This window comes from Crocodylus porosus, unplaced genomic scaffold, assembly GCF_001723895.1.
Source record: "Crocodylus porosus isolate Cpor-Errol unplaced genomic scaffold, CroPor_comp1, whole genome shotgun sequence".
NCBI classification, from domain to species: Eukaryota; Metazoa; Chordata; order Crocodylia; family Crocodylidae; genus Crocodylus; species Crocodylus porosus.
The window spans coordinates 82779887-82804810 of record NW_017728931.1 but is presented as its reverse complement, the minus strand read 5'-3'; the positions used below and the strand labels follow the sequence as shown (position 1 = coordinate 82804810).

The window sequence follows — 24924 nt, the reverse complement described above, 5'->3', positions numbered from 1 at the left end:
GACCCTATCCACCCCCTTTTCCACAACCCGAGCCAGAAAGCTGGGGGTGAGGGAGCTGGGTCATGTGGTGAAGGGGTCTGTGCCCCCACTGCATCCATCTTCACAGTGAGGAGATGGAGCCTTTTCTGTCCCTTTTCTGTGACAGGCCAGGGTGTGGGGCTGAGCTAGTGCTTACCTGGAGCAGATGAGCACTGGCCAAGGCCAGAGGGCTGCCCAGCTAGGGGCACCTGGCGTGCAAGTGGAATGTGTTCTACCTTAATTTGCAATGGGATCTGGTACAGATATTCATTAAAGCGCTTTTAGTCTAATACCAAAGTTAACTTAAAGTAGGACCTACCATTTTTAAAGCACTCTGTGCTGTGAATGTCTGTTCAGTTATGGCTGTAGAACGCTTTCTGGGCACTTATCACATAATAAGTGTAACGTCTGTACCTAACCCTTGTGTGTCAAATTGTATTTGATTTTAAAGTTTTGTGACAGTAAAACCGTTATTGGCTACTAATATGCTATATATCAGGGGTGGGCAAAATGTGGCCCGCAGGCCGGATGTGGCCCACCAGGCCATTGTATCCAGCCTGCAGGGCCCCTAAAAAATTTAGAAAAGTACGGTAAAAGCTGTGTTATCTGGCATCCCCTGGGAATGGGGGATGCCAGATAACAAAATATGCCGGTTAATTGAGTGGCCCCGGCCGCTGCTTCTCCCGCCACGTCTGGGGCATCCCTGTGCTCCTCTCATGGCATTGCTGTCCCTCCTGCTGCATCACTGCCCGTTCTGTGGGCCCCGTGGGACAGGGAAACAGGCCCTGCACAGCCCCGTGCAGCCTGTTATGCCCCCGGGCTGTGGGGGCTCGGCAGCACAGGGTGCTTTGCCCCCGGCTGTGGGGGCTTGCAGAAACTGGAAGTGCCCACCACGGTGGGCACTTCCGGTTTCACTTCATCTTACAAGCCTGCAAGCCGGTTAGTAGACCGTGCTGGCTTGTAAGATTCTGGATAGTGCAGCTTTTACTGTAATATTTATGTGCCCCTGACTGCCTGTCATATGGCCCTCGATGGCTTGCCAAAACTCAGTAAGCGGCCCTCCGCTCAAAATAATTGCCTGTCCCTGCTTTATACAATGTTGCTAACATTGCATGAAGCTATTCTGATGATTAAATTGTTCATTTTTTGTTTTGTTTCTGACTAGAGTTTAGGACCAGACTATGAAGATGTGTTTAATAGAGCATTGCATTGGATTTTGAATAATGGGGAAGATGTTGGAATAAAGTAAGTAACTATAATTCATAGCTTTTTGATTTTTTTTCTTACAAGAAATGTGTTGGATTATAAAACTGTTCTTCAATGCTTTTAAATAGGTGCATTGGCGATGACCCAAACGAGGAATTAACTAATATAACAGATGTGAAGTACTTGGAATCTACTAGTCCACAGATGTCTTTTAAGTGTCGTTTTCGACGTGCATTTATTAATGTAACTCACAGATTATCACTATTGCTTTTGGGTAAGTTATAACTGTAAATAGATTGTATTTAAATAACTTGTATGTTTGTAGTTGCGTAGAGAAAGGAGAACAGCAGTTTGCAGAATGTTAATATTTTAATCCTGTTAAATGTTGAGTGTCATTTTCTGAGGTAGACAGACTAGCTGTTTTGATTTATGGGAAATAATAAACTGATTGAGTTTGAGAAGGGTTGGTGTGTATCTATATATGTAATATTAATTCAACTGGGTAAACAACTGTAAAAAGCCAAAATTTTTATTTTCCCTTACTTTATGGTTACTAATTTGTTTGAACTTTCATGGGGATAAGTACTTAAAAATGACAATTTAAAACAGTTATGTCATCAGTTTCAGAGGAGTTAAGACTTTCTAGACAAAGAACAGTAACAATTACAGATAATCTGCAGTATAATCATGTTGAAAGCCCTTAAAAAGAGCTTTTATTTTATAGTAGCACAGGCATTAACTTGAGTTAATCTAAGCTATATTACTTTTAGGTGAGCTTCAACCCTTGCCATAGCTCCAGGTTTGACAATTACAAAAACATTTTTTAGAAACTTCAATATTTGGTCTTTAATTTTGTTGTACAGAGGTCTAATATGGGACTGGCTGTACTAAGCTATACAGTTTATGCAGTTTGTACAAATACATTTAATTTCTAGTTGGGTCCATCCTAAATTTAAAAGGTGGTTGTGGCAAAATAATTATCACTTCACTTATTAACCATTAATAGACTGAGGTAGAACCTTAGTTAGTATTATGAAACTTTAGAAGTTACCCACTTTAAACTCTCGTTGTTGTGACTGTTCTCATGGATAGAAGTTTTTCATGTTTTCTTGGGTAACAGTCCTTCAACTATGTAGAACTTTAGAACTCTGAGAGAGCCTTGAACTTCAGCTGGGAGTTTACCAGCACACTGTCAGGAACCAATAGTTAAATGTGCTCTCTGTGATATCCTATTTCATAAATGGCCTGAGAGCACTCTGTACTACTATCTGATTTCCAAATGACCTAGCATATTGTGTTCGTGTAGTGTTGAGGGAAAAGAGCATGAAGATCTTTTGTTTACTTAGATATCTTAAAGAAATAATGATAGTTATCTGCCAGACAGAGGATGGGGGCAATAGTCTTGTCCATAGTTGCAACCTCAGGTTAGGGAAAAGATCTTTTTTTTACTCTAAATACAGAGTCTACTGCAAATAGATCTCATGTGCACTCTATGTTTACTCTGCTACAGAAGCACTCTTAGAAGTGCTGGAGATGTAAAACTAGATGTCGTTCATCTATTTAGTGTTGTAAATTGCTGCCCCGAATAACTGTGTTAACTGAATTGCACGTCTGCAGCAAGAGGGAAGAAAAATTCCTTCAGTAATCCTCAAAAACTGTTGAGGCAGCAGGATAACTGTCCCATTTGCTAGTTACCTTTTCTGTAGCAAGGTAATATGCCATATTACAGGAATTGTCTACCGGGGTATGTGTACCCCTGGGGGTACTTTGAAATGTCCCGGGGACAGGTGGGGACAGAACACTGCCACCCCACATTGCTGCCTCACAGGAGCAGGGCTGGGGCAGAGTGAGAGCAGGGTTGCACAGATGTTGTGCTGTTGCTGCTCAGCCACTCACCACACTACTGCTCTGTCTGGCTGCTTGCGCGCCCCCCCTGGGGTACACTTAATAAGTTGCATTCATTCTCTTTAGGAACTTTGCCTTGGTGTCTAAATACGTCACACAGGGACAGTGATGTGGACCTCTTGTGCAAAGTGCTTTGAGAGCTAAAGTTATTAACTACTATAGAAGCGCCAGGGAGTAGTAGTGTCAAACAAATTAGAATGAGCCCTGTTTCTCAATTTTAAATACATAATAAATGAAGTGCCTTTCCCATGTGGGAGCTGAAGGGGACAAGCAAATAGAGCAATATTTGCATTTCCCTCTGCTGCTTTGACCATTCCTGAAAGATTGATAGCAATTGGATTATCAGTTTCTGAAGATGGACAGAGACTTCACAATTGCTGCTTTGAACATAGGGGGCATATCATTTCTCATTTGCCCATTCCAGTACAGAAATGTTAAATGGGATTTTCAGCGAGTAATGAGAAGTAATTCTCAACAAGCTCAACAAGCTTTTTGCTTGGAAAAGACCTGTGTGGGAAGGGAACTGAGTTTAAATTCCAAGTTGAACATTTCAGTACAACCAGAATCTCTGAAATTTAAGCAGAGATATTTGTCATGTTTAAGGAGATAGACAGCTTGGTCAAGATGAATGATTTTTTTTTTTTAAATGTAGGGTTGCATGTAATATTTTGCAGCAAGATAGGGTACTCTATGACCAAGTAGAAGCAACCCAAATTAATCAGTTCTTAACTTTAGCATTTAAAAGCATTCCAATTCCTCCCAAATGCTTGCTAAAAGCTAAGCAGTATAGTCATAAACCTGTAAACTTTGTGCTGCTTAAAGTTCCACAGTCTCTCAGTTGAGCTGGTACCCCGTCACGTTCAAATCAGGAAACTTCTTATTTACATTTTGAATTCTATAACATAATCAAAGCTGTGTTATACTTCTTTTTGCAATAAAATTATTTAAGTCATCCTGACAATATATGATACAAGACTAAAGAAACGTCTTTTCATGATAATAAATATGTGTCTAGTAAAGCTAATAAATAACCTATTCTCTGTTCAAACCTTCTGTGCTTTGTTGGCAAAATGCTAATGTTTAATGTTGATTACATAGTCTGATGTTAATAAAGCTTGATATGAATTCTAATAAGCCATCTAGGTAAACAATTTCACAGGAATACGTGGCTCAGATTTTATTTTTATAATAACCAAGTAATCTTAGAGTAGGTGATTTAAAAATATATCTTTTAATGCAGGTGTGGGGATGGTTTGGGGAGTCTTGCACTACATGAAATATCGCTGGGCAAAAGAGGAAGAGGAGACCAGGCAGATGTACGATATGGTGGTAAAGATTATAGGTATGAACCTTTTTTTTTTTTTTAATTATGCATTTAAAGTATCTGTATAAAAGCTTTCAAAATACCCTGACCTTTAAACCTGCCTGTTAGATTCAGGTGAGTGGTTTGCTCTTAAATGTGACAAAGGGGCTGAACCATTTCTAGTGCACTTTAAATCTAAACAAGCTTTTTGGAATGAAAAGTTAATTCACTAGTAATGTATGTTGTAATTGTATTGTGTGGCCAAATGTATGTTAGTTTAACAACCTACTCTTTTTAAAAAAAAAAAAAAAAAAAAAAACTTAAAAAAAAGGAAAAAACTAAAAAGGAAATTAGTAGGGTACTCAATGGATTAAACAACACTGCTCTCCATTCCCAATTAGTACTTTTTAATTTTTTTAATTAAGTTTTATCTGGTCAAAATGTCCTCTTCTAAAACAACTCTCTTCCTGCTAAATTTCATTTTCAGTAGTTGTATAAGAGGTGTGAAGTCTTTTAACCAACTGGTGAAGTTTGGGATTACTTTAACCTACTATTACCAAAATGGGATGTCTCCATGTACCCACAGATTAATTTTACTGTTGTTTTACTTTAAGGGACACTGCCTATTACTAATGCATTCAATAATACAATAGTGATCCAGTGTGTCTGTCTATGTGTGTGTGAGATGTTCTGTAGCAATACTTTTTTGTACTTTTAAGTCTTAATTTATGACTTGGCTTTTAACTGCAGTGATCATTTGAAATTGAGAAGATGCCCATATCTCCTCCTGCTCCCCCTCCCCCTTTTTGTTTTTAAAATTTAATCTTATGGGGAGGGAATTCATTTTTTGTCTGCATTTTAAGTGTGCCTAAACATTTCTGCTTATAGTTAAAATTAACACTCAAGATGATTAAAACTGCAAACTTGAAACTGAACATCAGGTTTATTTTGTGCATTTGACAGCACTTTTGATGTGTAGTCCAATTTTGCTGTTTCCCCTGGGTAGTCAGCTTCCCTGATTTGTTTTCCATGTGGTTGGTATGAGAGACTTTAAAAAAACCAACCAACAAAAAAGGCAAAAACAATTGGGAAAACCACCAAAATTAGCAGAGGAACTTGAGGCAGCTCTGTTTTGTAGTCAGAATTGTTCCCTATTTACTTTTTTGTGAAGCCAGCCAGCCTGCAGATTCACTCTTCCTTTTAACCACAGCTAACTGCTTATTCCAACTTTCTCAGATGTTCTAAGAAGTCACAATGAAGCGTGTCAGGAAAATAAAGACTTACAGCCATATATGCCTATTCCACATGTACGTGATTCCTTAATACCACCTCAAGACAGGTATGTTCAGATTAGTCTTTTGACTTATTTAAGAAAATAAGTGCCATGCTGGGTTGGACCAATGGTACGTCTAGCCCAGTGACAGCAGTGGATGTTTTAGAGGGAGAGCATATGAACAGGATATATCTAGTGATCTGTCCCAGGTTCATTACCCTCCCTGGCATCCACCATTATTGGTTTAGAGATACCAAAAGAAACACCTCTGACTGTTCTCTTTAAAAACTACTATTGGATCTATCATTCATGAATTGGACTAGTCCCCTTTTTAACTTGGTGATACTATCTGCATCTGCAACTTCCTGTGGTAATGAGTTCTATTAAGTTAACTTGGGCTGCTTTAAGAAAGTACTTTCTTGTGTTAGTTTTAAATATGTCTCCTCCTAATTTCAGTGGACATGTACATAAATATCTTGGTCACTGAGCTAAGTTCCTGAATATTTCACGCAAGCAAGTAAATCAGTAAATTGTTGCAGGGCTAGAATTTTTAAAAAAATAAGAGGTGAGGGGTAAAGTCCCTAAAATATTATGTACTGGTTGTTGGCTACACAGATTTTATAATACAAAAAACACTTTTTTTTCTTGTTCTGTGTTTAAGGAAAAAAATGAAGAAGGTTTGGGATAAAGCAGTTGACTTCCTTGCTACAAATGAATCTAGAGTTCGCACAGAGACGCGAAGAATAGGTGGTGCTGATTTCTCTGTCTGGAGATGGATACAGCCGTCTGCAGCATGTGACAAAATTTTAGTTATACCATCCAAAGTATGGCAAGGCCAAGGTATAATAATTTAGTTAAATTTTGTAAATTTAACTTGTTTTAAATTCTTCCATTAAGATTAACTCTTGCATCTCTTAAAGGAGGCTTGTCTGTTTTGAAAACAAAATTATTTGGTGTCTGACATAATTTAGATGAAGTTCTCCAATAAACTTGAAGCAGAACAAGAACACAATCAAAAACTACAGTTGTCTACCCTGACCAACCCATGTTTCTTTGTAATTTAGTCCCTTCTCTCTTGCAAAGGATTTATGATACAGGCTTTGACTGACCAAAACTCCGAATTGTCTTGTGATATAAGAAACTGGCACAAGTTATTTTGTAGTAAATTTTGGGATTGATGGAAGTGAACATTGTGGATGAGAACTCAATTGGCAATCATTTCTACTTTGAGTCCTCTAATTTTTCAGAAGTCCATCTTTAGTGTGTTCTTTTGGCTTGGTATTTTGTTGTTAACTTTTGATTTTAGCCATATCAGTGCACCATCCCAGTTTATGGATTAATTTCCTTTGGCTATCAGAATCCTGATTAGTTTAAGCTCATCTTCTCTGATCTCAGTTAAATTTGGATATTATTTCATTTATTTTTTTATTACCCTGTAACACTTATGTAGTAGCTTATAGCTTGAATTATTTTAATGACATTGTTAGAATGTTGATTATACCTGGCAGAGTACCTAACACAGGATTTTGACCGATTTTTTTTTTTTTTTTTGAGATTCCCATTTACCATTGTTGTATGCCCTTTCAAAATATGCTGTAAGGCTTTTTGGAAGTATGCATTGATAGTAACTGTCTAGCATTCATTTGCTAATTACAGTTAAACTCCGTTAGAAATCACAGTTTTGTGTCTAATTATCCTACCAAGTGAAATTATAAACATTGTCAGTGGGACCATACTTGTGAGGCACTGATAAGAACCACTCTGGGGAGGAATATGCACCCCATCTGCCCCAGTTCTCTCTCCTAAACCAGTCAAAACAGTAAGAACCCTGAGGGAAGGAGAGAAGAATAAATGCACAAAGTCTGTTGAGGGACAGCATATACACTGTGAAGTAACCTCTTTGAAGGCTTCTGTATGTTTTTTATTAGAGAGTTACAGCAGTCTCCCTCAGCTTCATAGAACTTGAATTAGGTACAGTAGAACCCTGATCATTTATATCCAGGTGATTCACAACCTCTTTAAGTTGCAGTCAGTTGCTGAATGAAGGCTGCTTGCTGTAGCTTTACTCCAGACTAAATAAGCCCAGTTCCATCACCCTCTTCTCGTAAGTCATGTTCTCCAGCCTTTTAACCATTTTTTTTTGCCCGCTGTTGGAGTCTCTTCAATTTGTCCATGAACTTTCTGTAGTGGAGGCCCAAAACTGGACACAGGACTTCAGATGTGGCCTCTACAGTGCTGAATAGAGGGGAATAATCGCTTGCCTCAATCTGCTGGCAACGCTCCTACCTCTCGCCTTTTTCATTTCTAGGTTTATGGTGAGGCTGATGACACTACACCAACCTCTCTGAGCTGGTTAAAGTGTAAAGGCAATTTCGTAGCTTTGTAAAGTGTTAGTGTCCCCCTGCTTCCCGACCCTGGCTTACTGTTATAATTTAGGATATTATCTTAAGCCAGAAACTGGAGACTTAGCAGTGATCCAGGCATAGAATAATACAATAATAGAAAATTAGAGTTGGAAGGGACCTTGGGAGATCATCTAGTGATCCAGACTGGGATGATGGTTTAGTAAGATTACATGAGAAATGCCTCAAGTTGGATATATGGGGAAATCTGACATTAGGTCCTATATTAGACTGCCAGGTTACCTTTTCATTTGCTAGTTTAGTAATGAGTACATCTTTAATTTTAATACAAAATTTATTGGACTGTACTGATTTATAAACTAGTGTTGCTTCTATTCAGTTGCATCCAATGAATGTTCATCTTAGTATCTATTTTCAAGCATACACATTTGCTGCAAGTGTTTCTGTTCATTAGTATGAACACAGCTAGAATCATAATTCTAATAGTTTCTGATGTGGAACAGTTAAGATGTGCTATAGGTAAACCTATCCTTTATTTTTCAGTATTCTCACCCCCCCCCCATCTCCTTTTTGTTTAAATTTTATTGTAGGGTTTTAAGCAAACCATTGAGCCTAGCCCAATAATGGCTCTATGTTTTGAGCCTTCAGTTACTGCAAAAAGTATTAATGGGAGGTGAAATCTTGTATTCAGGTAGTATCAGGAACTGTCTGTTCCAGATTCTCAGTAGATTTGGGTACATAATGAAGTGGCATAAATAAAAGCTCACCATAAAATTACATCTCCATATACTTTTCAGATAGTTGTTGTTTAAATAGAACAGCTAGAATAATAGAAAATTAGGGTTGGAAGGGACCTCAGGAGATCATCTAGGCCAACCCCCTGCTCAAAGCAGGACCATCTGCAACTAAATCACCCCAGTCAAGGCTTTGTCTAGCCAGGTCTTAAAAACTTCCAAGGATGGAGATTCCACAACCTGTCTGAGTAATGTGTTCCAATGCTTTATTACCCTCCTAGTGAGAGTTTTTCGTAATGTCTCATTTAAACTTCCCTTGCTGCAACTTGAGACCATTGCTCCTTGTTCTGTCATCTGCCACCCCTGAGAACAGTTTACTTCCATCCTCTTTGTAACTGCTCCTCAGGTAATTGAAAGCTGCTATTAAATCTCCTCTCTGTCTTCTCCAGACTAAATAAGCCCAGTTCCCTCAGCCTCTCCTCTAGAAGTCATGTGGCCCAGCCCCGTCACCATTTTTGTTGTCCTCTGCTGGATTCTCGTCAGTTTGTGTACATCCTTTCTGTAGTGGGGGGCCCAGAACTGGACACAGTACTCCAGGTGTGGCCTGGCCAGTTTTATATATTCATACCCAGTGCACTTAGATGAGTTATCAAGAACTTCCATTTCTGTGTTCACTGGTACTGTAGGTGGTGCAGGTATCTTCTGTCTTAATTAAGGATTCACATTTTGGAAATGTAGAATCTGTTTTTTATTTGCTTGTTGGCCTAAGTATCAAAAACACTAATTCTTACATATGAAAATTATGAATCTGGGATATAGAAGTATTGGAGTTAGTATGCTCTGTTTTAAGTCTGTATAGGAAGCTTGTAACTAATTTAAACTTATTTTTCTTTTGTATATGGAAGGAAAGGTTTGTGTTAAGTAAAACAAAATAGCAAAAGGGAATAATAACGCACAAAGCTTGAGGTACTTGTAAATTTTGCTATACTGTATTATATTTACCACTTTGCTATTATTTCTTTGTAGCATTTCATTTAGATAGAAGAAATTCACCACCAAACAGTTTGACGCCATGTTTAAAGATTCGCAATATGTTTGACCCAGTCATGTAAGTAAATATATTTTGTTTATATTTCAAGCAATAGTTTCAGTGCTTGCTGAAGTGTTCTGTCTCTCTCTTTAAAAACCCTTTTGAAGACGCCAAACCCCACTGCTGCCATCAGATAAACAATATTGTGAATGCACAAAAGATGATCATGGGCAGCAGCAGGTGTGCTTTACTGAACTGATCACAAATCGTTCCGTCTCCTGTCCCATAGCCTGTGTATGATAGATGTTGGGCTATAATGAAACTTGCACAAACTAGATTTAAAGTCATTGAACAAGAAATATTACATACTTGTTTTGTTGCAAGTGAAAACCAACCAGAAATAAAGTTTGTAATGACACCTCTGTAGAATCAGAAGATTGGAAGATAGCTTGGATGACTTCTCCAGACTAAATTTCCTGTTTCTCTTCATCTTTCTTCATATGGCTTGCATTCCAGCCCCTTTATCTTTGTCACTCATCCCTGGATCCTCTCCAGTTTTACTTTGTCTTTCTTAAAATGTAGCAGCCAGAACTGCACACAGCACTCTACCCGAGGCTTAACCAGTACCTAATAGAGGACACTTGCTTTGCATGGTTTTGGTGTATTCAGTTCCCACTGGTGCCCAACTATACTTCTGAAATATGCAATAACATTAATCTTAGCCACTTCTCTCTTCCCCACTCCTGTAATAAAGCAAAACATATATAGTATTTAACTTCCCTTCCAATTGGCTCTCCTTTCCAGTAGATATATGGTCTTATGTTCTTGGTGCTTGATTGAGTACAGCATTAAGGAAAGAAAAAAAGAATCCCTAAAACAAATCCCAAGCTAAACGAATGATTTAAAATTAAAACAAAGCCCTATGCTACATCTACTTGTTCATGGTTAGAGGGACTTTCTCATAGTGGTATTGAAGAAAATCAGTTCTGTTCTATTGCTTGCTAATACTTTTTAATCTAATTTGATTAAAAAATGCCACTCTAGAAAGCCTCCGTGGATGGAAAAGTATATTTGAGTTTGGTAGTTTTTTGTGTTGTTGCTGTTTTTAAACAAAGATTTCAAAAAGTGCAGTGCATTCCATTTAAGTGTATAGGCTTGGAACTGAAACAAGGCTATGTACTTATCTGTACTTAATTAATCAATGTTTATGGTATCCATTTTGGTATTAGTAGCTCCAAACAGACTAGCTCCTATCACTTTCATGGCTTCTAGTAATAGTTTTAGGACTGCTCTTAGAAGCCTTGAAAATGACAGGAGATAGCTGCCTGGAAACAAACAAATTATGTCATTTTCAAGGTTTCCAATAGCAGCTCTTTTCAAAAGCAGCTGCTTTCCCTTCAGTTCAGTTGCCAATTATTATGCACATAAATGGAGTACACAGCAGACAATTGGGCTGCAGGATGCTGTGCCCTTAGCTGATACGAAGGTAACCAGTGTTTGTTGGCCACAAGGAACATGACCAGTATACTAATTTTTGTAACTGCTGTTTGACAAAGCTGAGAACAAGCAGATATACTGGAGTCATCTGACTGCAAACCCAGGGTGCATAATTTGGTGCATATAAAATCATCTGGGGCTAAAACTTATATGTAAAACTTGTTTAGGCCCACCTGATTGCCAAGAAAAACTTAATAGTCTTCTAAGGAACTGTTTTCAAGTACTGGTTTAGATTCCTCAGGTTTGCCTTTTTGGTGGTATAGATTCTACCTTCTACAGGAAAAAGCATAGCCTTTTGAAGCTTTTTTTTTTTTTTTTTTTTTTAAAAGGTTGCATTTTTTATGATTAACTGAAATGAAAGTCATCCTGGTGTATTAAGTACTGATGTACATCCCTCAACATCAAATTCCTGATCAGGTTTTGGAGATAGTCGATTAGGACTTCACTTGTTAAATATTTCTTTTAAATTTAGAAAAATAACACTTTGAAGATACTTCTGTACTGCAGCTAGTAAGGAAGATTTGATTTTTAACAATTTCCTGATATATAAATTTTCAAGGGAACCACATACGAGAAAACAAATTATAAAACTGGGTTAAATCAATAAATTAAAGGGGACATCCAAAGGTTCTAACATTGTTGTTTTTTTTAAGCATTCCTTTCTCATTAAGAAAGTAGTATACAGATTTAAAAGTTGTATTTTAATGAAGTCTTCCTTTAATTGCTCTATTTAGGGAAATAGGAGATCACTGGCATTTAGCAATTCAAGAAGCAATCCTGGAAAAATGCAGTGATAATGATGGAATTGTTCATATTGCTGTGGACAAAAATTCACGCGAGGTAAATGCTTTTCCAGTAGTTTCTTTCCATATTTATTTTGCATTCTTGGACTCAAACTAACCCTATTTTTTTCACCACAGGGTTGTGTATATGTCAAGTGTCTATCTCCAGAATATGCTGGAAAAGCTTTTAAGGCATTACATGGCTCTTGGTTTGATGGTAAGAGGTTTGCTTTTTATAAAGAACTGGGGAAGAATACAGCTCTCATTTTAACTAGCATTGTTGGCTGAATTTTAATTAAAATACCAAGCTATAACAAAGTAGGTTTTGATTACTTTTTTACTGTATCAGCGCATTGAAATGTTTGTGCATTGTGTATTTAACTACAGGAAAGCTGGTAACAGTAAAGTATCTACGACTAGATCGATATCATCATCGCTTTCCCCAGGCTCTTACTTGCAACACTCCGTTGAAGCCATCAAACAAACACATGAACTCTATGTCACATCTTCGTCTTCGGACAGGCACAACTAACTCTCAGGGAAGTTCCTGAGAAGACTTTCTACAACTCTTAGGACTGTTACTTGCAGCAGGAAAATTCCTGTTTGGCTGCCGTCTTCCTTTTTTAGTGCTTTTTGTATGTAATAATTTCATTGATCAAATAAAAGTCTGAATGTTCCAGAAATCTTGTTTCCAAAGGGACTTAGCAATGAGGCAGTAATACTGAGCTGACAAAACAGTTGCTTCAGGAAGTTTTTGGAATTGAAGTAAACCAGTGCATTTACAATTTGCATGAGGAACACTGAATTTATTAAATATTTTCAGATATGGTGACTGTATTTTTGCACCAAGAAGTGTTTTGATAGAATCCAAAAGCATGGAGAAGAGAAGACTTCCTGTGTTTCCATAGTTTCCTGTGAAATGATCTTGTGGGTATTTTGTAACAAACCACCTACAGTTCCTGATGACAAATACTTAAAAAAACAAAAAACAAAATTGTTAATTTTTCAGTCTAATCTTAGTTTCTGTTGCTGTAAAACATTCATTTGCTGCAGTTGGGGTATGGGAAAATTTAATTTGGCTTCAGTGGTTGCATATAAGTGTGAGCGGAAAAAGAAATTGAATGCAGATGTACTGGTTTTTGTACATAAATGTAAATGCTGGTGGTGGCAAAAGTGGTCTTGTTCTGTGAGGATGTCTGCATTTTAAAGCAGTGAATAAGCTTCCTATTTTATTCATAACCTAATGTTTTATATGTGTTTGGTTGTACTATCCCATAAAGGTCAAACAGCCAAACCTTTAAAGTATTGGATACAAGTTAAATATCTTTTATAGGTTTTATATTAAAATATTTGACTATGATTTTGTGTGAAAGTCTGATACCAGTTGTAATGAGTTCAAATTTACATGAGCAATAAAGAAGCAATTGGCAGATACTGGAAAAATGTTTTGTGAAAAGCTGTATTTATTATAAATACCAGGACTGTGACAAAGTACCGTTGGGATTAAGTAACTTTCCCAATATAATTTAAATTTTTAATTAACCAGTCAATTGTTAAAAAGGGCACACATTTTTACAACAATTTTGGTTAATAAAAGCTAGATATATAGCCAAGCATACAAGCGATGATAACTCTTGTGTTTCAGTATTATAAATTTATCTATTATCATTTATGTACTTATCAGCTACAATTTTGTAGTTACTAAGTTTAGTTGCAAATCTAAGTCTATTGGGTACATGAATCCCCTATTTAGATGAGATGATAATTTTATTTAATTATCCAGCTGAATACTGCATAGGCGGAGAGACTGGGAGTTGCACCAGTTCAGATAAATTTATTAGAAACTCACTAATTTTTTTGTAGATATGTTGGATTTGTAGCATGGACTTGCACAAATATGCACGTTTTTCTTACGGTTAAGTAAACATGATGCACACTATTCCGCAACAGAAAATCCTACTGTGCCTTACCTTTGTGCTTTTGTGGGCACCATGTTTATTATCAGAGGGTTTGTTACCTGAAAAATTTTAAAATTCTCAGTTTTGTCTCAGATGCTAATGAATGAGTATATATAATATATATAATCAGCCATGCAAAGTTCTACTCACCAAGGACAAGTACATATTTTTGATGGGTGAGTAGATTTTGTGTTAGGTCTGGTAGATTTTCATGAATTTTACTATATACATATATGTATAATATACATGTATATGTATTATATATGTATATAAACTGATTTTGCTGTAATTGATGTGCTTCGTAGTGATTTGTTGACCTGCTATTTAGTGACCCCATCTTGTGACCTGTTGCAAGAGTGAATGTAAAAGTAGTTGTGGCATTTTAAAAGGTTGTCTTTTGATGCAGATGAATCTTTTTTGCTTCTAAAATATATTTCTTGTAAACACTGTACATTTTATTATTGTAATATGTACTATTATGCAGCTTCTTTTACCTAAAACTGTTAAGTTGACTAATCCCTCACTGCAAGACAGATGGGAATGTGTGTAATATCTGGACATTCTGAGAAAGATCAGATGTTTGATGTAATTTGTCACCTGTCCTGTAAGAGAAACTACAAAACAAACAAAACAAACCTAAACTAATTAAAGGTTTATTAGGGGTTTTTATATACGTCTGAACTTTTAGATCTCAAAAGTCTGTTTTGGTTTGAATGCTTCCTTCTTCCCTGACCCCAGAAGAAAAGCTTTATTATGGCCACCTAATGGTTTAACAAACTAAGTTTATGAAGCACTTGAGTCTAGATCATAGTGCTAGTCTTCAGTTACATAAAAAAATGTATTAAATCAAATTTGGTAGGCCACTAAAGTGTAGAGTATTCAACAGTGTAGATAGTAAGGGTGTTCCAGTTAGTACCTGGCGGGGGGTTGGGGTGTTGATTGATTGTTTTTAAATCTGCTTTCTTTAAAGCTGGCTTGACCTCTGTAACACAGATCTATGAATCCAGCCCACTTCTTTTTTTGTTGTGTATTAGTGCTATAGGGCCTGTACTAGATCATAGTCTTTGATACCAGTCAAATGAATCCATGGTATCCCTTGGTAGAACATTTAAGTGATTATTGTAATTGTTAAACTTGCATCTCATCTCTAGTTTGCATTAGTTCAGTTTCTTTTGGATTGTGTTTTTCCTAGCTTAAAGAGTTGTCTGCTATCAAATCATTTTTCTGTGCAGGTATTTGTAGACAGTGACCAGTTCATCTCTGAGGCCGCATACAGGTGTGTTGTGTTACCTTTTCTACCAGGAGAATCACGATTTCCCTCAGTAGAAATGAGAAGTGTAAAAGCATTCATTCAGTTTCTTGCTGGGGAGACCTACTAACCTGGAAGATCTTCCTTGTTCAGAGAGTTTCTCTCTCAAGAATGTTGGGGTCTGGTCCAGGAGGGGAGCGAAGAACCAGGCCAGTGTTCCTTGCACTTTCCCAGATTGAGGGCTGCCCAGCTGGGGGGAATGGGCTGTTGGCATTGCCCTGTTGCTTCAGTGTCCTCCAGAAAGTCCCTGCCTGCTCCCCCAACTGGGATCCCCAGTCCAAGGAACTTGGGGTGGGGGTTGCTGTGCAATTCAGTCTTCTTGACTCGTGACCTTTATCTCACTGTTTAAACTAAAGCGGAGGTGTCAAATACCTGAACCATGAGATGAATCCAGCCTGCAGAGGTGAGTTGTCTGGGCCCCTGGGGCTTCTTGCATGTGGGACCTCTGCTGACTGGAGCTTCTGTTTCACCATGGCTTCAGAACCCATGGAGAGAGAACCATCCCTCCTTCTCTCCCACTGGGGTTTTACTCTTCTCTAGTGACTAAGGCCAGTCATGGGGGGAAAAGGGAGGGGGAAAGCAGAGTTATTAAATCCCTGGGTTCTGGTGCTGCACTGAGATTGGTCCTGGTACCCTTAGGGATTAACATAACTTGTTTGGACCCATGAACATCATTCTGAGATTTTATTTTTATACCTTTTGGGCATAGATTATAGTAGCCTTCCCTTCAGGCATACTAAAATATTGCAAGAGTGTCTTTATTAAAGTACTAATAATTTCCTTCCTGCAGTAATTTTATTTTCTACACCTGATGATATAGTGGAAGGCACATGTGTACACAGCTAGGGGCAGGAGAAAGCAATAGCTATATCAGACACTTGTTTAAACACTACCCCCCCCTTTTTTTAACAAAAAAAATATGAATGGAGCTTCATTGTAAGCATAGATTTCTTTAGAAAAGTCTTAAATCCTCTGCTTGTTTCCAGAATTGTGACTGACTTGCAAGTTTGTTTTTAGAAGAATTTAACCAATCTATTTAAGTGCATAGCAGGAATTATTGCCCTCATTGCCAATATTGGGAAGCAAGAAGCTAAAGTCTTTGTGCATCTTACTGCTATTTTGTCTATTTTGTATGCAACTTGAAACATCAGTCCTGAACCCTTCTTCTTTCACTACTATTATTTTATTTTGTTGCCATGTGTGATGAAAGAATTTGACCTCACACTTTTGCCACTGAGAGAAAATTTGTGAATGTCTGTCTCTTCTGGTCAGAAACGCAAGTCTGGAGCTAACCATCTTGGTGGGCTGCTATCATTAATTTATTCAAGTTGGTTTAGGCATATTTAAACCACTTGGCACTATAGTGTGTAAATGATGTACATATTTTTTTTCCTATTTCTCTTTAAAGATACTGGTATTGTGTTAGCCCCTACGCTGCTTGCTCAAGTCCCTCTCTCCTACTCAACCCACTGCAGATTTTCTAAGCTACAGGGAGGGGAGCCCAAGCCATTACAGCTCCTTTTTCCTTCTGTTTTTTTCCAGTTTATTGTGAATGTGTCTTAGTAGAGGCTACTTATTTTAAGTACAGGTGCTGCCCATTCTCTAGCTGCCTGCTGTCATACCCTCCCTTTCCTCCTGTCATAGCATACCAGAGCAGGCAGGCTGCAAGGGCCAACGGAGTCAGGTTGTCCACCCCGAGCCCGCCCCTCGGCTCCGGGCAACCCGTCGCCGGAGCGCTCCGGCAGCTCGCACCTGGCTCGGCCCAGGCCCCCAGCGCGGGGCGGGGCCGCCCGAGCTGCGCGTGTCTCTGCCTCCTGCCGGTGAGTGCGGGGCCGGGGCCGGCTGCTCCCTATGCTGCTGAGGGTGGGCTCAGCCCTGCCCGGTGGCGTTTCGCCCCGGTTGCGCGGAGCCCTGTGCCGGGCGCACCCCCTCCCCCCGGTTGCGGGGGCGGCTCCGCTCAGCTCCCTGCTCCATGCTCATATTTGGCCGCGGCGGCGGTGCCCAGGCATTTCCCGGCATCCTCCCGGGCCGGCCGGGCAGGGCCCTGCGCCGCGCTCCCGGGCCGGGTAGTGCTGGCGGCCCCGGAGCCTCCCTATGCGTTTCGGCATCGGCCTCTTGCTGGCGGCCGCCGCCGCTGCTGCTGCAGGTATGGCCGGGGGGACCCGTCCCCCGCCCCGTCCCTCACTCAGTGTCAGGGGCCGGGGGGAGCCCGGTTGGCCCCGGGGTGCGCGCTTGGCCAGGCCCCGGCCGGCCGCGGAGCTGGACCCCTTGGGGCCTCGGCTAGTCCCTCAGCTCTGCCTGCCGGCATCCTCGGGGCCTGCTACACCCCGCCGCCGGCCCCTGCCCCAGCCCCTCTCCAGGGGTCGTATTGCACTTTGGGGGGAGGGGGAGCTACAAAAAAAAAAAAGACTGCCCCTCACGATGCCCTAATGAAGTTAGACCTTCCCCTCCCCCCTTTATGATTTCAAATCTCATAGGGTGGTTCTTGTCTCTTATGGGCTCCCCAAACTCCCCCATAATTTGCACCCTGCTTTTCTCTGTCAGCTGCCCCTAGGCAGGGAGGTTGTGGCCCAGCTTCAGTGCCAGCGAGCAGGTTGTGAGGGGCATGATGGGTTTTGGCTGCCTCGCAGCAGTTTTTAGTTGGTGGTGGTGAGGAGGGAGGTCGGGGAAACCTACCCCAAGCACCAGCTTTGTCGAGTGAGTTGGTCCACGCCTGCTTCGGGGCTGGACTCTCTTGGTTGATGATTTCGGGACAGTGCTTTGACTCGAGATGGGTCTTCAGGACTGTGCGGTAGTTCTTGGATGGGGTTCCCCCGTGGCTGGTTAGGAAGGAGCATGGCACTAAGCGTTTTGTACTGAGCTGCTTACTAATAACACAGATAACAACACATATCCTGCCTTCTCCCTCCCTGACTCAGCTGTTACAGCTGCCCTCAAGACGGGAGCCTCCAGCCAGCTTTCGTTCTTCCATCTGTCCATGGGGTAGTTCTGAAACCATCGGTGGTTTGAGATGTTTTACAGCATCGCAGAACTTGCAGGAGGAAATTTATTTTGAAGTTGGGTTTGGCTTAGGTTCAGGTTTTGAATTCAGGTTCTCTAAAAAGTGAAGTAGTGACTTCAGGCTAACAAATTCTGTATAAATTACTTCAGCAACTCCTCAAAGAAAAAGGTGGTGGCAAGCTCAAAAAAAACCAAAACAAAACAAATGGGATGAATCACGGAGAACCACAGAATCAGAGAGAAGTAGGGCTGGAAGGGACCTCCAGAGGTGTTATCTCCTGAGGCAGGACCAGCCCTAACCAAACCATCCCATACAACCATAATCAGAACTCTGCATAAGACTGCCCTAACAACGCAGACCAAAAACCCTAACCTGCCACAAGTAAAGCAGCGAAACCAGGGCAGCCAACATCCTGCTTCTATGAAACCTCAATGTATGCTCGAGGCCTCAAGATGAGTTCAGTGCTTTGCTATAGTTATAGATTATATTTTAAAAAAACTCTGTGCTTATATGTTATAGGTAATAGATGATAGATCAATAGTGTGCTAATGCAGTTTTGCAAAGGACAAATAATACATATAGCAGGTTAAGAGGTGAAATGATGAATTCTGGCTTTTTAGGTTTAAGTTAAGGTTCTAGTCAACATTTATTCTTTGTAAGTGTCAGTCTAAAGATGGCAGCACAACTTCAGAGGAAGGATTATCGTGTATTGTAAATAGCACCTCATTCAAATTAAGCTTAGATGTGTGTCTGTATATCACTATTTTTAAAACCTTCTGAGCGACCTGTGCCCATACTTGAGAACTGTTTAAGCCATGTGTCACATGTGCCAAGCTGTGCCAGTTCTTTCCCACTTAAACTTCCCTTCTCTTCATGATCAAGGTGGCTCTAAAAGTACACTGTTTTGAAAGATACCAGAATGCAATCTACACTATGCAGATGGTTTGCTTTGCTGATATGATGCTTTGTTTATGGCATGCAGTCCATAAATGGTAGTTATAATCCAACTGCAGTGTGCCTTAAGGCCAATTGCTTTGCTTTTAGTGTTTAATGGTAAAAATGTTTCTCGTTTTTATTTGCATCTTTGCTGACTTGTTTCCAGGGCTTGCAGCCTCATTTTACGGATGATTTCTAATGTGATTTTTCACTGATGCATGCCATAGTTCTGTCATGGTGCTTGGGTTGCTTCACTGCCAAGTTTTTGCTAGTAGTTGTGCCCTTTGAGATTTGATTCCAGGCATAATTACTGTGTGGCTTTTAATCCTAATCAGGCATTTGTTCCTAGCTTTTAGAATCCTGTGCTATTTTAGAGACTTCTCATTTTAGAAAAATAGTATTATTCCAGTCTATTTAGAGAATTAAATATAGTGAATGGATAGTCACTTACTAAAAAACCCAAGAAAAGTATTTATTTGTACCGCAAAAATCTTGGTTACAGAAAAAGAAGAGGAAGAAAAAGAAGAGAGAATCATTGCTTCTTTTAGATTAGAAATCTGTTTTAGGTGAAGCCTGAGAGTGATTACACTCCAGAGCAACATTTTAACATATACACAGTGCATAGTGCCTGTGTTGCCACTGCATGAATGGCTCAAGTTTTGACAGCACTGACTTTGACAGAACTCAAATTCAGTGACCAACCAAATGACCGGCCACTGCATTTAAGACAGATATTTTTGTGTATGGATAGGGATTAGGTTAGGCCAACACTTGAGCTAGAGGTAAAGCTAATGCTGTAGTGAAGACAAGGGGTTCTGCAAATTCATAGTCTATATAAGGGTTTGTTGACACTTCAAAGTTATTGTGGAATAAGAGAGAAACTGCAGTAGCTGTCCCTGAATAACTCCATCTGTGGACACTTATTCTAGAAGAAAAGTGTTTATTCCAGAATGAGTGCCTTTTCCTGGTTTAAGATGTGGACAGATGAAATAATTATATATAATATACGATTTAAATAGGGTGGGGAAGGAGGAGAAATTTATTGTCTGTCAACTGATTTGTGTCTGCCAGCAGTGGCAACTTGAATGGCACATATCGCTGAATGTAACAACTGCTAAATTACTGCAGTTTAGCTTCCAGTTGCTGTTTGATAAGCCAGTCATATGAAACAGTTAAAGTGGATCTGGTCACTGCATTCCTGTCCTTCACTCTTAACTTGGCATTATTTTTTAATCTGTCCTATCCTGTGTCCACATAGGGAATTATTCAAGTTAATGCTGGGTACAGAAACTGTAAGATTGAAAAAGGATGTTAAAAATGCATATACTTTTTTAGGTATCCTTTGTTAAAAAGATGCATTCATTGTTACTCCTTTATTTTAATAAATGAAAAATTAATATCCTCCTTCACTGGATTATGTAACTGTGTAGGAGATGAGGGAAGAGTGTCTGTTATAGCTCAGCATTGATATTCTTCACACACAAGATACTTACTGATGGATTTTAGAGAAAGTCCTCTTCTTTATCTGAAAATGTTGGTAGCCTCATGTTAAGGATGAAAGATTTTTCCGTTGTAAGAAGGTAGTAACCGGAGCCAAGAAAGGATGAAAATAGGATGTAGGAATCATGGGGTAGCTACATTTATGATGTAGTAATTTTCTGTTTTAATGTGCCTATTGACTTCAGCTTTGTTTTTGTTGATTAATGATAGGAATGTTTGAATGCCATAAGAAATCTTGGAATTGTTAAAAGGAATTGTACAATTAAATACAATTAAATTGTAAAAAGCTTCTTTATTCAAGACATGAAAAACTGAAAGCTTAGTATTTGGGAATATACAAGAACTACTTAAATTAGCAGGGTGCCAGTATGGTTTCCCTGCTCATGGAGACTTACCTCCTAGTATAACAGTTTTGTAATATGATAAATAACACAGTTCATCATTATTTATACTTGATGGTGGTAAATGAACTTGCCAGTAAGTTCAGCTTTCGACTGTAGTAAAGATGAGGTCTGAGACATTGCTACTGTGCAGTTACCCAAATGCATATCCCCTTTCCATGCCGCCAGAACTTCTGTATTACTGATTTCTTTGTAAACTTTGTAGCAGTTTAGCCAGACGGATTTATGATGCTAATGCATTGTATTGTTGGAAAGTGTCATTTCATCTAGTAAATGTAAGAGTAACCTCTTCGGGGGATCTCAGTTTACTGTTTTGCCAAGCAGGGAAAATGCTAAATATGCATTCTACAGGTAATAACTAGAGCCAAGAAGTAAGACTAGAATTGATGGATATTTGACAGCTAAATGCCATCAATTTCACTTAGATTTCACACTGAAATTTTATTTTTGCCTTCAGTTTAAAGGGGAAATTTTAATGCAAAAAAACTTAGAGATTTCTTGAAATGATGTGTGCAGGCATGTTTAAAAAAACCACCCATTTCATGTATTCAGTCTGGGTGAACATTTCTTATGCATTTTGAGAATTCCCCTTCAGGCCAGTGCCAGAGTGAAGCATGCAATCTATATTGCTCCTCCAGGATAAAATCAAGGGGAGTCTAGCGTGGGGTTATAAGGTTGTTGTAGGTATGAGAGTTGTAAATTACATTGAAGATTTTTCCATTGTAGGACATAAATTTCAGTATTTTCCATGCTGTAATAGGATTGGAGCATTGGTGTAATGTTGATGGTTAGGAAAGTCTAGGCAGTTTCACCATTTTTTTTCCCCCAGCAGCTATTCAGGGAGAGTGAAATTTGCCTATCTGGAGGTCACATTTATACAGGACATGTATGTTGTCTCTGCCTATTTTATAGAGTGAAAACACGCTGCTCTTGTATGTGTGCCAAATGTCAAAAAATGTAAACAAGCTGATGTTAAAGCAGCACTGGGCACATGCCAGTATACACACCCAGAAACGAGCTGGAGAGCGTCACTAAGCACGTGCCAAAGAGGACCTATGTTACATTTTTTTCAGAAATTGGCATAGACTGAGTGAGCACTAGCAGGCAGGCTGTGTTTTTTGTAGAACCCAGCAAGGTTGGAGATAATGTAAACATTTCCACAGATGACTCCTTTTGTTCCTGCAGGTGGAAGTGACAGGGCTTTTATTAGTTTTATCCTGCTGGTATTGACAAGAGCCATGGTATGAACTGGGCAAAGGGAAGAGGTAAGAAAAGAGGAGACATATTTTGCATGTAACTGGGTGTATGTGTTTGGGGTCACAGGTAAATTAAGGTGAGTCAAGTAAAGATACAACGTTAAGGTGCCTAAATTAAAGCACTTTAACCCCCCCTCCCCTCCGTATGTGGAGGATCCCTTTTTATCTGACAGCAATGAGACAAAGTTTAGCATTGATATGCTTTTTCTAATTCCTTTGCACACATACTAAGTGCGTTTACTGTGGGAGCCACAACTTCTACATTTCTCTAATTTTATGGGATTAAAATCCCAATGGTATATTAATATGTTATATATACATTAGTAGCAGTGGTAAGAGATTCACTACTATAATAATACATTTTTAAAATCTTTGTTTTCCAAGGAAATCTCTCTGCCATGTGTTAAATAATTTTTATGTGTTTCTGCTTTTACTCAGAGACAGAAACAGGTTAAGTGATTTGCTTGTGATTACACTGAGTTAGCAGTTTATTCTGGAATAGAGCATTTGACTCTTCAGGCTTCTTGTCTTTCACTGTACATATAATTCCAAGATACAAATTGTTAACAGCTTTGCTATTTAATTTCTGTAGTGTAGACCATTTGGGGGAGGGTTTGGGGTAAAGACAATCACAAGATTACCTTCTTACACTGGAACCAGTCAGAGATTAACCTAATTACCTCCTTGCATGGGGAGAAGGAACCAGTGCTTATCTTCTTGCACCCCATGGCACCTTCAGAAGGAGCTAACAGCACCCGTGGCACCCTTTTTGAGAACCAGTGGTTTAATTTGTTCATGTAAGTTTCCAATAATGAGGATTCCACAAACTGTCTAGGTCAGGGAGTGTCACAGGGATACTTGAGAAGGCCCTAGGGACTACGCATGCGGCGGGAATGGAGTGTTGCCATGCACCATCCTGCACTACTGTGCAGGCACCACCCACCTGGCTGGATGCGGGGGGGGGAGGAAACTTGCACACAGCATTTGCTGCTACTCTGCATTTGGCCACACGCCACCCCCACTCCTGCGCTGCATCTGGCCACATGCCCCTCTTCCGCCCCTTCCCCCCAGCATCCAGCTGCCGGGGTACACTGCTCCACGTACAGCCGCTGGGGGTACACTGATCCAAAAAGGTTGAAAACCCCTGCTCTAGGTAATCTGTTCCAGATCTTAACTATCCTTATAGTCAAAAGCTTTTCTTAATATGAAGACTGAATTTCACTTGCTGCAAAATGAGGCCAGTTATTTCTTGCCCTTTCCCCTGGATGTAGAGAACAGTTGATCCATCTCCCTTTTCATAGCAAGCTTTTTGAAGATTTATTGGCTTCTTCCTCCCTCATCTCTTCTCTAGACTAAACAAACTAATTCTTTTAACTTTCTCTGTAAGTCTTTAGCCATGTTTGTCTGTTTTCTCTGGACTCTATCCAATTTGTCTACATCTTTCTTGAAGTGTGGTATCCAAAGTGGACCAAAAAATTCCAGCTGAGACATTACCAGTATCTAGTTAAGCAGAATAATTTTCTCCCTCACTTTACATATGATATTCTTGTAATAGGTGATACTGTTGCAAAATGGGATTAGGCTACTATCACATCAGCTTCTTCAATTGGTATTTTATACGTAACCTGCAGATTATTTTCTGCACTACTGCTGCCTTGCCACTTTTTTATTTGCACATATTTTTTCCCTTCCAAAGTATAGTGCTTTGTACTTACCTTTTATTGACGTTCACTGTACTGATTTCAGCGAAGTATCCAAGACAAACTTGAATTTTGTTTCTGTCCTTTGCTTTGTAAACCTCTCATCTGGGCAACATCCCCATATTTTATGAATATACCATATATTCCATTTTTTCCAAGTCATTGATGAAAAAGTTGAATAATACTGGACCAATGATTACACTTCTGCACTAGTGTGTCCTATGTTGGACTTGAAGTATTGATAACAATCCTTTTAATGTGGCTTTTCAACCAGATGTGTACTCACCAAATAGTAATTTTATCTGGAACATACTTTTCTGTTTAGCTTCTGAAAATATAATATCGGACTTTGCCAAAAAGCCTTACAATAATCTATTTGTCGCTTCCCTCCGTCACCCATCCATCCATGAAGCCATTTACTCTTTTGAAACATGAAAGTGGTTTGGTTTAACATGATTTGTTTTTGACAGATGCTTATAGCAATGATTAAAACAAAAATAATATTAAACAGAATTTTGCATGGTATTGAAGTTGGGCTGAGTGGTCAAAAATTACTTTCATCATTTCTTTTTCCTTCCTTTTTTAAGCTAAGTTCATGTTTTCTCCAGGCCTTTGTGACCTCATTCTTTGTCACCAGCCCTGACATAGTGGGGATCACAGAAACGTGGTGGGACTCATCGCGTGACTGGGCGGTGAGTGTCAAGGGCTATAGGCTATACAGGAGGGACAGGATAGGAAGGAAAGGTGGAGGA

General features: G+C 39.4%; 2 protein-coding genes across 3 annotated transcripts in view; both read left to right on the top strand.

Moving 5' to 3' along the window:
* LEMD3 (LEM domain containing 3) overlaps positions 1–14742 on the top strand; it is a 68499-nt gene extending 53757 nt beyond the window's left edge. Inside the window, exons 6-14 of the mRNA XM_019543943.1 lie at positions 1184–1263; positions 1353–1498; positions 4370–4471; positions 5669–5771; positions 6367–6545; positions 9829–9910; positions 12064–12169; positions 12250–12328; positions 12499–14742. Of these exons, the coding sequence (XP_019399488.1) occupies positions 1184–1263; positions 1353–1498; positions 4370–4471; positions 5669–5771; positions 6367–6545; positions 9829–9910; positions 12064–12169; positions 12250–12328; positions 12499–12662 (1041 nt within the window). The 3' untranslated portion in view covers positions 12663–14742. The remainder of the gene's footprint in view (positions 1–1183; positions 1264–1352; positions 1499–4369; positions 4472–5668; positions 5772–6366; positions 6546–9828; positions 9911–12063; positions 12170–12249; positions 12329–12498) is intronic.
* A 2567-nt stretch (positions 14743–17309) lies between these two features.
* Positions 17310–24924, top strand: part of MSRB3 (methionine sulfoxide reductase B3) — a 128407-nt gene continuing 120792 nt past the window's right edge. Inside the window, exon 1 of one of the 2 annotated variants that reach the window (XM_019543281.1) lies at positions 17310–17524. In XM_019543281.1, coding sequence (XP_019398826.1) covers positions 17351–17524 — 174 coding nt within the window. In that variant the 5' untranslated portion in view covers positions 17310–17350. The remainder of the gene's footprint in view (positions 17525–24924) is intronic. The other variant, XM_019543280.1, reaches the window with a different exon arrangement.